This window comes from Cotesia typhae, unplaced genomic scaffold (assembly GCF_013202065.1).
Source record: "Cotesia typhae breed Kobodo isofemale line unplaced genomic scaffold, CoteBio_Ctyphae contig_5, whole genome shotgun sequence".
NCBI classification, from domain to species: Eukaryota; Metazoa; Arthropoda; class Insecta; order Hymenoptera; family Braconidae; genus Cotesia; species Cotesia typhae.
Genome location: NW_027423757.1, coordinates 7,538,571 through 7,550,929, shown reverse-complemented (window position 1 = coordinate 7,550,929; position 12,359 = coordinate 7,538,571). Strand labels below are relative to the sequence as shown.

General features: G+C 30.5%; 2 protein-coding genes across 8 annotated transcripts; both read left to right on the top strand.

Annotated features, from left to right (window-relative positions):
* The first annotated feature begins 84 nt into the window (after positions 1 to 84).
* Positions 85 to 4,299, top strand: LOC141531252 (uncharacterized). 5 transcript variants are annotated; one of them, XM_074248938.1, is made up of 5 exons: positions 85 to 175; positions 1,735 to 1,798; positions 2,236 to 3,066; positions 3,196 to 3,353; positions 3,500 to 4,299. In XM_074248938.1, exons 3-5 carry the CDS (start codon positions 2,239 to 2,241, stop codon positions 4,065 to 4,067), a joined length of 1,554 nt encoding a protein of 517 aa, XP_074105039.1. In that variant the 5' UTR covers positions 85 to 175; positions 1,735 to 1,798; positions 2,236 to 2,238; the 3' UTR covers positions 4,068 to 4,299. The 5 variants fall into 5 exon arrangements, with proteins under 5 accessions (XP_074105039.1, XP_074105037.1, XP_074105038.1 ...); XM_074248936.1 differs by having other exon boundaries at positions 94 to 271; XM_074248937.1 differs by having other exon boundaries at positions 94 to 271; positions 1,666 to 1,798.
* A 768-nt stretch (positions 4,300 to 5,067) lies between these two features.
* On the top strand, positions 5,068 to 7,414 carry LOC141531264 (zinc finger C4H2 domain-containing protein). Of its 3 annotated transcripts, none has more exons than XM_074248962.1 (5): positions 5,068 to 5,208; positions 5,555 to 5,726; positions 5,814 to 5,995; positions 6,182 to 6,382; positions 6,560 to 7,414. In XM_074248962.1, the coding sequence occupies exons 1-5, from the start codon at positions 5,150 to 5,152 to the stop codon at positions 6,687 to 6,689; spliced, it is 744 nt and encodes a 247-aa protein (XP_074105063.1). In that variant the 5' UTR covers positions 5,068 to 5,149; the 3' UTR covers positions 6,690 to 7,414. The 3 variants fall into 3 exon arrangements, with proteins under 3 accessions (XP_074105063.1, XP_074105062.1, XP_074105061.1); XM_074248961.1 differs by having other exon boundaries at positions 6,170 to 6,373; positions 6,560 to 7,413; XM_074248960.1 differs by having other exon boundaries at positions 6,170 to 6,382; positions 6,560 to 7,408.
* Positions 7,415 to 12,359: the final 4,945 nt, after the last annotated feature.

The window sequence follows — 12,359 nt, the reverse complement described above, 5'->3', positions numbered from 1 at the left end:
TTTACCGATCGTAGTTAAGACTTTTAAGGTTCTATTTTGAAGGTTTAAATCAAAAGTAAAAGCTGATTGTCATCTACAGTAACAATATTATCCTTGACGTTGGACGACAAGAGTTGACGTAAAAAATCCTGGTGATCCTTGATTGTCATTGTTTAATTGATCTCGCGGTATACTGGTCAGTATAAATAATACGCGAAGTTTATGTCTATAAACAGCATTGTCTAATGCTACTCAGATTGTTGCTGTAGCCGGAGTGATAAGTAATTAAAACGTGAGTGCAGTAACCAACAAAAAAAATATTAACACTTGGCCCCTTATGTGGCTCGTCGCGAAGCTATATATAATGCACATATATATACATATCTAAGTATAAATATATATATTTGATAAAATGAAATCAAATATATATTAATATATGTATTTATATTCATATTCATTTTTATATTTATATTTATATATATGTATATACATGTCATTTTTACATCTCGGGCGTCATTAATTTGCGCGTCACGGGTCTTTGTGCAAAATTCACAAAAATATGTAATTTAAAAAAAGTTGAAAAAAAAAATTTTTTTTCTGAGCACACATCACTCTGGACAATTCATTTAGTTGCATGCAAGTTTATTTAATGTATAATATTGTTTACGATATTAACAATATGTATTATAAATATGTAAACTGTTTCTGGTGACAATAATTAACGTTAAGCTTCACGCGAACAATGTTGTGTTTACGGTTAATTACTTATAAATTAAAAATTATCATTTCTCTACACTATCCTACATTTTTTATTACTTTTAATTAAATGTTTATGTATATATGGATAATTGAGTTGCTTGACATGCCTTAGTTGCTGATACATGATGTACAAGAGATAAGAGACACTGTAATATCATTGATTGGAAAAAAAAAAAAAAAAAAAAAAAAAAAAAGTCAATTTCTTCGGAAAGAAAAATAATTTTCTTTAAAATTGACAAATTAATTGATTTAAATTATGTTTTTGCTGTTATCAATGTCATCGTCGGCGTGAAAATGGTGAGATTGTGTCAGTACCTCGGAACCATGATAACATACGGGACTTGACCGCGGTAAGAAAGAGCGAGCAGGTCAAAAAAAATTTTTTTGACTTGTTCTGACGAAACAAAATAAAATAAAAAAGTTGTGCTTTCTTCACAATTTTTTTTTTTTTTTAAATTGACAAGTTTGGTGCCAATGAGATATTTTGGTACGCTCGTGCTATTTCCGGATCAACGGGGTGATGAGAGTCGTTTTGTTCGCGAGCACATTATCCGGATAATGTTTCAGTCGTTAAGTTAATTGTAATTAAAATTACTAATTAATTATGACCGCGTTTACCGCTAAACTCTCGTCGAATCGCCGGTAGCCGGTCAGCCGGTAATAATTTGTATTAAAAGCATGGAATTTCATGGATCGCTGATAGACAGGCTATGTCAGGCGACCGGAGGTGTTGCATACTCGTAACAGTTAATAAATTAAGATAAGGATTTATACATATATAATAATATTGCTTCAGTAAGATAGAATCTAGAATCTTTAGTCGCGTTTAAAAATCAAAAATAAAAATATATAAACTAATGTATCTATGGAGGTAAAAAAAACCTCTACTCTGGAATGAATGATGATTCTGTTCTATGAATTATAAAGCAACAATATTATCGTTTTGGATGGTCAATCGTGTAATGAGAACTAACGTCTACTTCACTACTCTCGCAGGCGTTTTGAAGAAGGCTGATTATCTACGCTACATCTTCGATTCCTTCTATTCATCTCATCAAAGGTAATTTTTTAATTAATATTCATTAGTACTAGAAAATAAAAAAAAAAAATTTGATTTATTCAAGAGAAAAATTCTTAAACCAAGAAAATTATTTTGAAGAGTTTCATATTTTTCAATCAAAAAAAAAAAATTTTGAAATTAAATGAAATTTAACGCAAGAAAAATTATAAACCTAAAATCAGCAGACTTTTTTTATTTTTGTTTAAAAATAAATTAGTTCTAAAAAATGATTTTCTTGGTCGAATAATTTTTTTTTTTTTTTTTTTTTTTTTTAATTGCAATAAAATTTTTTTTTAATAGAAAAAAAAAATTTTTTAAAAATTATGAATGTAAATTCACAGAAATATTTTCTTACTACTAAATTTCAATATTATGCTTAATTAATAAAGGTATAATGATAATGAATTTAAAAATTAATATAATAAAAATAATTACAGAAGATGTCACGAGATTACGACAGTAGGAGACGCGGCAACACCAGTGGATCCAGTAAACTACGAATGGACGCGAGTATGTCTGGGTCACGACCTCACATAGAACCATCTTCAAGTAAACGTAAGGAACTGAACAACGTGATGCGGAAAGCCCGTGAATCGCAGTCGACGAGCTATTGGAACAAAAAATTACTCGAAGTGGAAGAACGTGATCCGAATCGTTGGCGCCACAGCGGTTACAAAGAATTATATGTCGGTGGTAGCGCACCAAGTGGCGAGACTAGCAGCAGTCGTAACCATCCTCGAAGTCCTCGGAGTCCTCGACCAAGAAGCCCACACAGTCCTCGAGGCGGAGGTGGAGGAGGAGGAGGAGGAGGAGGTGGAGGTGGAGCACGAAGTCCAAGATCACCGCGAGAACGGACTCACAACAGCAAGCAACGTCCGGCGCGTAGTCCGAGCACCGGTAGCACCTGCTCAGATCGCTCGTGTTCGGTCTGTTCACCGAGGCAACGTCGTCGCGTTGTGCCGCAGTCACGATCACGATCGAGGTCGATAACACCGGTACGACAGCGAGCACACCCGAAGGAAATACCCGCGTCGAGTTCGCGGGCCGCTGTCCCGTCACGTGCCACAAGACCGGCGACAAGGCCGCCGCCTCCGATGCCGCGACCGCGTACTCCACCGCCTGAACCCCAGCCGCCTTCCTCCAGACACCACAAAGAGTACAAGGCCCTCAAGGAGAAGGAAGCCAAGGAAGCCAGGGCACGCCGCAAAGAGAAACATCACAATAGTAGGGTGCCTGAAGATCCACGGGTACCTGATCCTATTCCTTTGGTAATCATCACTTGGTTCCATGACCAAGGGGATGTTCAGAATTAAAACTTTATTTTTCAATTGATTTTTTATAAATCATTTCGTTTGAAATTTTTTATATTTAATTATATTTTTATTCTTGATTTATAGATGCGGAGACCTGTTAAAGTTGAAAAAACACATTCAGCACATCCAGTGTCTTCAGTTCTTGTCCATCCACCGCCAGCAGAATCTTCTGGTAGTGAAGATAGTGATAGTTCATCAAATGCCTCACAGACTGGTCCTCCACGAATGACTTTGTCAGAACGGTAATTATTAGTTACATTGCTTTTCTAACAAAAAAAAAAAAAAAAAAAAAAATTGTCAGATGTCTGTTAACTTCAATGTCATAAAATATTTGACAAATATAAATTATCAAACGATTGAAGTACTAATAAAATTTATTTTGCAACAGATTTGGTAAAATGGCACAATGGAGCGTAGACAGAAGAGAAATGGAGAATATGCGTATCACCAAAGACGGTGAAAACGCGATGAAAGTTGTCATAGAAGGTGAAGAAAGAATTGCCAGATTAGGATATGATTCACCGCCACCTGGACATTACCCAGAAACTTTACTCGCACAAGGCCCACGTGGACTAGACTGTTGGGACGACGTACGCGTCCGATATGACTACTATAAAGCCCGCGGATACTTGAGAGACCTGACTCTCGATGACTACGTAAAGTGGGAAGAATGGTGGTACAAGTATCAAGAATGGTTGGAGGCTGAGCGTTTCTATGAGCAATGGGCTACAAGCGGCGGACGTACCAATGACGTACCTGGTCGTGCTGGAGGTCATCGTCACGGCAATCGAGGCGGTCTACGTAGTCACCTAGGCCGCGGAGCCCCTGGTGGACCCTCAGATGGCCTAGGAATCCCGATCTCAGAACGTATTGGTACTACTGAACGCGGCGGTATAATTACTGGCGGAATGAGGCTGCAAAAACGTCGCGGAAGACGTTTGAATGTTGTCCACTAATTAAATTGCTTTATTTTATTATTAATTTTTGTTCCGTTTTTATTAATTAACGAATTGATAAATATTTAGCTCGCGATGTCATGTCATTTAATGACTACAGCTCAAATTTCATCATGAGACCCCTGTTCTTATAAAATGCTTTGAAAAAAAGAAATTAAATAAAATTATATCATTATACATAATGAAAATACAGATGTAAACATTATATTATAAATATATGTAATAAATATAACATGTCTTATAATTATTCTTTATCTTAATTTTCATTGAAATTTATAATTAAAAAATTATATTTATTAATTTATTAGAGTTGATTTTTTTTTTTTTTTAATTAAAATAAAATTGCAAGTGTCAATAACTGGGTCTTTTACCTTTTCAATATTAATAAAAAATTTTAACAGTAGTAAATATTTAGCGTTGAAGACGATAGAGTCGCCACCGTGTGGCGAAGATGATCATTACTATCAAAAATAAAATGGTGATGGTTGATAAAATAACTTGGTGAGTTTATATACTCATTCACATATAGTTGGTGCCTGGACCCTTTAATGCAAACTGCATGAGAATGAGATAGAGAAGCAAGATGAGGATACAAAAGTACACAGAAAAAGAGAAAAGAGGAGGTAGCTTTATATTGTTAATGGTTGCGTCGGGTCCATCGTATTGATGCTGCATCTTGACAAATAATCTCAGTACAGATGAAACTTGAATCATCGCAACTCCAAAAAAATGAATAATTACTTGTAAAAATTCATTATTTAATGTATTGGTGAGTTACTATAAATATTTTTTAATATTTATTAAGCGATAATTGTGGATTATTTTTTATTAATACGGTGTAAATTATATTTCAGAGACAATGAAAATATACTTACATCGCGTTTAACGGGAGTGGAGATTAACAACTGAACTTGTTTTATTGTTCAGTTGATTGTTTGCAGAAAGCGCGATTGTTTAAATTGAATTAAAATAAAATTTAAGTTCCTGACATTTGGCTGAAATTTTTATTGATTTAGTAATTAACTAAAGTTTATTTTCGAGTTTGTTTATTTGATAATTGGAAAAGTTTTTGTAGCGTTAAAATGTCGGCTGCTGAGACAACTGTAATTTTTGCAAAACTTGAAGCTCTCAAGGATATCAGGTAATTGTTTTTAGTTTTTATCATATTATATGACATTGTTTTTATTTTAAATCTTTAAATTGAAATTGAATTTACAAGGAGAAGGGGAAATATGCCCCTCCCTTTTGTCATTAATTTTATCTCGAAAATAAGTCACCATCTGTTGAGAAAATCTTTAGGATTTTAAATCAGTATAAATTAAAATTTATTTTTTATTTTAAAAATCTGAAAATTTATTAATATTCAAATAAATCAGATGGATTTAGATTTTTTTTATTTTTTTTTTTATGTTTGTTCATAAAGTAAACTGGATTATGAAATAGTTATACAAAACATAAGGCCGTAAAATAAAATTTTTTAATTATAGATCGAAAACAGTACAGCTGGAGAAGATGAAGCAAAGAATTATACAAGAAGTTGAGCAAACAGAGCAAGAAGATAAGTGTTTAATGGAGTATAAACAAGAAATGGATTTACTTATGCAAGAAAAAATGGCTCATGTTGAAGAATTGCGTCAAATACATGCTGACATTAATGCGGTAAATATTTTATAGATTGACATAAAACTGTCAGTAAATAAAAATGAGAATAAAACTGAATTTTTATAATAAAATGTCTATCTGTAGATGGAATCCGTAATAAAACAAGCAGAAGAAGCTCGAAACCGCGCACGAGAACATGCCAAATTAATTCACAACAATGAGTACCAGCCGCTTAAACATGACATTGATCGTATGCGACGAGAATACTTAGGTTTAGAGAGACTGCCGGAATTATATGAGACTGAAACAGATTTAATTGCTCCAGAGTATGTATAATTACTCGTTAATTATTAGTTGTAATTAAATTTAAGTACACTATCATCAGATTCATTATAATTTAACTTTCGATACTTATTTGACGAAATTTTTTTTTGAATTTTAAAATTAAAATTTAATTATTAAAAAAAAAAAAATATTTAATAAAATTTTTTTATTAATAGTTATTTTGACAGACCGATGCAAAAAGCTGAATGGCGAGTGGAGGTCCGTGGAGAAGACTTAATGCAACCGTTAGGTTTACATGGTCATCCTGGACATCCTGGTGGTTCGACGCCATTTTTGGCACCTCAGCCACTCCAGGGGCCTAGTAAACCTGAGCCAAGACCATTGCCTCCAGCCACTGGTCCACCCGCTCCAACATTCAGGTACCACTGGTATAACTCAATTTTTTATATAATTTATTTTCACTCTAATATCCGCAAGCTTAGGCATAATTATTCTCCACTTTTATACTTATATTTATTATTATTTTTCAATTATAAATAATAATGCCTGACAGCGGATAATTACTAAACAATCAATTAATTTGATAATTAAATTATTTCCTCCAGGCAACAACCGCCACCTATGAAGTCTTGCCTGTCTTGTCATCAGCAGATACATCGGAACGCGCCAATTTGTCCATTATGCAAAGCTAAATCACGTTCGCGTAATCCCAAGAAACCAAAGAAGAAGGATTAATTAGAAATTCATAATTGAATTTCACTTTTTTTTTTTATTTTATTGTATTTAATTTAATTCTATCTCCATTTTTATTTCGAGTTTATTTTTTAAATATTCTCTGACTTTTTAAATCAAAGCAATCGCGCTAAGTACTATAATTTTTTTATTTTTTTGATACTTTTTTCTCGGTATAATTACTTATCAAGTATTACTTTTTTTGATAATATTTTTGACTACTTAATTAATCTCACGATCTCACTGACAGTTGTGAGTAATAATAACCGATAAATTAATTTTAACGTCAATTAAATTAGTTAAATTAATTAAAAGTTATGTCTTCTAGTTACTCGAAGATTGATATATCAATGTATATATATATATATATCTAATTATATATAGATATGCATTTATACAGAAATAATAATAATTATTATAAAAATAATTAGTAAGATAAAAATGTTAGTGAAAATTTTTAGAAATCCGTAGCTTTTATATAATTTTTTATGTCTATTAAATCAAACAATTACTGACAACAGTAAATAAGAGTAAATTTCTTTTTTTTTTTATTTATTTTTAATTACATTAAAATCAATAACAAACAAAAGCAATGTAAATGTACATTATAAATGACTAATGTTTATTTATTAGCGTGATAAATTACTTTAAACGTATAACACTCATCTAATTGTTTCAATTGTTTCATTTTCAATTGAATAATACATAATACATAAGTATTCAATAACTGTAAAACACTTATCATAAATCTGTTTTGTACTAAAATAAATAAATAATAAAAAAAAAAAAAAAAAAGATAACTCAAAGAATGTAAAACTAGTCTAATAAATCAATTGCTTTTTAATAGATCATTAAATCGCGTTCATGCTCCTTTACTAAGCTCGAGCTTTAACAAAGAATATAAAATTCTTTTATTTTTATGAATAAATTTGTGTTTAGTAGTTTACAGTGTATGTATGAATTTTCTCAATACTACAGTAATTTAGGTATCTCACTTGCATATCACGCGATGTACTTGCACGTAACAAACGCCGATAGCGTTGCACCCGGTTTTTAAGGCTCGATATCGAATTACTTATTATATATTATATATTCTATATATGGTATATTCCGTGTTAGCTTGAGCGGGTGTGGGGTAATAATTAACGTTTGAATTGGTGTAAGGCGAATTAGGTCTGGCAAAGACGTTAAGGGTGAAAACTTGAGGGATAGACCCTTAGAAACTCTAGTAGTATACCTGCAGCGAGTGTGAGTAAAGAGTTATCGAGAGAATAATAATGGAACAAATAAGTACTCGGGTTTATTTCTTCAGATGAGGTCAAGGACGTTTCTTCTTTTATTGTATTATACTTTGTATTCTTCTTTTCTCGTATATTTTATATTCTGTTAGTATTATTATATACAATATCACTTTCATGCCTTCAACCGTGCAAGCGCACTGTATACACTGCAGTTAATTTGTTAGATCTAGATTAGGTATAAAATGGCACGCAAGATTGTCGCCTTGCTGCAAGTACTCTATATATCAAAACACTGATGGTTACGGTTTAGTTATTTTCGCGACAGTTTGTCGTGAGCACTCCTTCTGGGTAGACTTGTATGGAGATTTATATTAATATGTTAATTATTGTATTAGAGATATCAGTATATTGCGTTAACTAACACTGGCGCTAATTATAATTACCTTAAACGGGAAAAGCGGCGTAAAATAACTAAAATATTAATTTTATTTAGTGTTACAATTAAAAATTAATCATCAAAAGAAGAAGAAGAAAATTTAGTTAACATTAATTAATTAAAAAAAAAAAAAAAAAAAAAAACAATTTTAAATAAAATTTTTTTTGTTAATTAAAACCAAACTCCCGACAATCAGCGAGTAAATGATCAAAAGCTTTTGTTATCGTAAACTAATTTTAATTTATTTTTTAACGCGGGTGTGTTGAAACTATTCGTGTAAATAACGCATGTGGAAAATCAAAGGTCGCGATAATGAAAATAAGCTAAATGAATCGTGAAGCTGAAATTTAAGAGAGTGTAATTAATATGCTAATAACAAACAAAGTGCATTGATTGTAAAGCGAAAACCTCTACTAGGTGTTGTTGTGGCCAGCGGCAACTAAAATGACGAAAAATATTATACAAAATGACGTTGATTTATTCGCTTATAAATATGCTCGTTGCGGATATATTAAGTGTGGATAACTTGGTAATGTGTGTAATATAAACAACGCAGCTCGTCAGTCACCCGATTAAATTCTCGCCTCTTATATGGTAATTCACCGGCGATTAAATAAAAACTGAAAAATCGTAAGGTAAGTTTACTTTATTTAATTAAGCTGGTTGTTTCTTTTTTTTTTTATTTTCTCTTCAGTCATTATACGTTGAATAATGTAGTTTAAGAGGTATTAAAGTTTTTTTCATCTGATAATTGAGTATCAATAAATTTATCGGATAAGCGGGGAGTTCATTCAAGTGAATAGAATCTTTAGGAAAATACCAATTGAAATTATATAAAAGAAGAATACTCTAGTATTATGGATAGAAAAGAAGAAATAAAAGATTTAGCTTGCAAAAGATCCGTCCATCCATTAGATTTAATAGTGGATTGTGATTATTAAACTTATTGAATGTGTTCATTTCAATAGAATACACTGAAAAAAAAATTATTTGACTAAAAAAAAAAATTCTCTTCAAAATTTCACTTTTTTCCAGGAAATATTTTCTTTTAATTCAAGAAATTAATGAGTTTGAATCAAGAAGGTAAAACTCTAAGATGAAGAAAAGAAAATTCTACTTTTAAGAATTTTACTTTTAAACGAAATACTTTTAAACTTCTATTTTCAAGTAAGATGCACCGAGAGAAAGAAAAGTTACTGGATAGACAAAGGTTTTTTGGCTCAAGAATTTCTTCAAATGAAACATTTTAATTTATTACTTCATTTATTCAAGAATGTTAATATCTGTCTTCATTAGATTAAGTCAACATATGAAAAGCTTTATTTCAATTAAGTAAGAATTGTTTTGATCTATTCAACCAATTTTTCGGACAAGAAAATATATTTTTTAATAATTATGAAAAGTACAGAGGAGTTTTTTTATGAGTCCTATTAATGTCTCCCTCATATTAATGCGAGTCTGGTTAAAAAAAAAGATAACAAATAGAACTCATAACGGGACTTGACTTATATGTTTTTTTGTTGAGGAATTTTTTTTTTTATCAAAATAACTAATTTTTTTTTTTGCTTTTTTTAATGAAGACACTTTTTTTCAACCAAAAATGTGAAATTCTTAAATAAAAACAAAATTATTATTAGTTTTTAAGAATTTTCCAATTTCAAATTTTATTGGAGTGATCAAAGATGCACTAAAAAAAATAACTTGATTAAAAAAAAAAATTCTTGAAACAAAAAAATCGCTCTAAAGAATTTTATTATTTTTAAGTAGAAAAATTTTTTAACTGAGAAATTTTTCTTGATTTAAATGAATTTTACTTGACTTAAAACAATAAAACTCTTAAAAGCTATTTTCTTGGTTCAGGAATTTTTCTCTTGAATCAAATAATTCTTTTTCAGTATAAAAATAACTGAATAGTGAAATAGAGATAAATTTGCTAATTGTTTGAATCCATATATCCATTGTATCATCAATTCGGTTTCAATCGTATCACTCGGATATGATTACGGCACATACGTAGGTGGTTACCTATGTAGGTAATTTATCAAGTGCGTCAGTAACATAACGGTATTGATACGTTTCGAATGGGATGTCTAAATGTTTTGCTGAAGCAATATGTCGTATTAGATGTTGATGTTGAATCAACTCTCTCCCTCTTCGTTTTCCTCTAGCTTGCTCTCTCGGTTACAGAGGTATGTTTTCTTCGGTTGTGTGTATTAGGAAGGATAAATGTGATATGCTGTATATACGTAGGTATATATTGTTGATGATAGAACATAACATGATGGGTTTAAGGGTGTGCAGTTATAAGGAGAACAGAGTGAGCAATAAGAGGAGCACTGATGATGAGGATCAGATGAGAAGTGCCATACGAGTTGAGTAAGTACATAAACTAGTTGTTTGTCCGCGGTTAATTCACTTTACGTCCATTCACGTATAACAAGCCTCTGAAATTCTCAATAATCGATTTAAATGCTCGCTCATCCTTTACTGTTTATCAAAAATCAGCCTTCAGCTTTCAGCTTTTATTCAATCGATTCACCAACCACTTTTGTGTTTGTGCCAATAAATAAGTGTTAATAAATAAATACAACAAAAAATATATAAAACAAAAGTTAAAAGTAAGTGAGGATGCATCTATCGTTTAAATCACCGAAATTTATTTTCTTTTAAAATAATAAAAATATAAACGCGCGCTATTAAAGTATATACATATTTATGTCTGTGGATAGTTATAATAATAATAATGATGGTAATAAAAAAAGGAAATAAATATTGTAGAAGTGTTATGAATAAATTCACAGAGATTCATCGACCCGTTATTTATTCAATCATGCGCGACATCGATCGCCTATGTTGAATATTATTTAATAAAAAAAAAAAAAAATATGTATATATTTAGATTTCAAAAACAATAAAGTACACCGTGTTGTCAAAAAAATTGGTGAAAACATATATAAATAAAATATATAATAATGTATTTGAATAATAATAAAACCCGAGGGAAATTTTTGGTCACAGTAACTGAAACATTTTTAGATTTAGTTTTTTTTTTTTTGGTATTGTTGAAAATTTTATTAATTTAAATACACAATTTTGTGTTGTTTTTTCTTTACGATTTTTTTTTGTCAATTTATAATTTTTTAATTATAAAAAAAAATTTTTATTAGTATGAAGATTAAACTTTTTATTATTTACAAGGAAAATTTGAAGCAATCTAAAAAATTTCAGTAACTGTATCTCGAAATAAATTCAATCGAACAGTATTGAATTAAACTTTGATAATTTATTACTCACTGAAAATTCAAAAAATGAGTTTATTGTCAAATTCTTATTGATTCAATGATTACATTACAATAATTTATATTAAATTCCATCCAACCATAAAAAAGTGGTACAGCTATGTCAATTATTGAATTGAAAATTAGGCTTATAATTAATTTAAAAATTTCATTAAAAATTAAAAACCGATCTTGATAATAAAAAATAATTGTAAAGAATGTGTTTTGAGTTGAAACGAAAAAAATGTGTATTAAGTTTTAATGAAATGCAGATACACTACAAAGACGATTGCTATGTAGTTATATTCTTGATAAATTACACGACAGACAATACGGCATCCAATTGAGAGATCAAAATAAGCGAGGCAGAAACTGAGATTACTTGTCTCTCTACTCAGCATCACATTGTTTGCATCGAAACAATGGTTTCTCTAGTATAGAGCCTCAACTACATATTTATACACATATATATTTAGAATAAATATTCTTGTTTTTCTCGCAATATGATGCAATTCAACGAAATACAATCCATTTTAAATGACAGGATAAAGAAGATCCAATGTAGTGCATTGGCCGAGCTACTTTTGTGGAGTAGAGGGACCGAGAGTTATATTACTATACGAGCATACTACTATATTACTACATCACGAGTGAGGAAAATGGAAAAAATAGGTTTTGTACCCGGTATGCCAGCACACCAAAGCCACTATTATATTAT

Excerpts from the sequence above, each read along its gene's own strand:
- LOC141531264 (XM_074248960.1), top strand. The coding sequence starts at position 5,150 with ATGTCGGCTGCTGAGACAACTGTAATTTTTGCAAAACTTGAAGCTCTC. Across the intron at positions 5,727-5,813 it reads TACATGCTGACATTAATGCG|ATGGAATCCGTAATAAAACA; the intron begins GTAAATATTTTA and ends GTCTATCTGTAG. Across the intron at positions 6,383-6,559 it reads CCAACATTCAGGTACCACTG|GCAACAACCGCCACCTATGA; the intron begins GTATAACTCAAT and ends TATTTCCTCCAG.
- LOC141531252 (XM_074248938.1), top strand. The coding sequence starts at position 2,239 with ATGTCACGAGATTACGACAGTAGGAGACGCGGCAACACCAGTGGATCC. Across the intron at positions 3,067-3,195 it reads TACCTGATCCTATTCCTTTG|ATGCGGAGACCTGTTAAAGT; the intron begins GTAATCATCACT and ends CTTGATTTATAG. Across the intron at positions 3,354-3,499 it reads CGAATGACTTTGTCAGAACG|ATTTGGTAAAATGGCACAAT; the intron begins GTAATTATTAGT and ends ATTTTGCAACAG.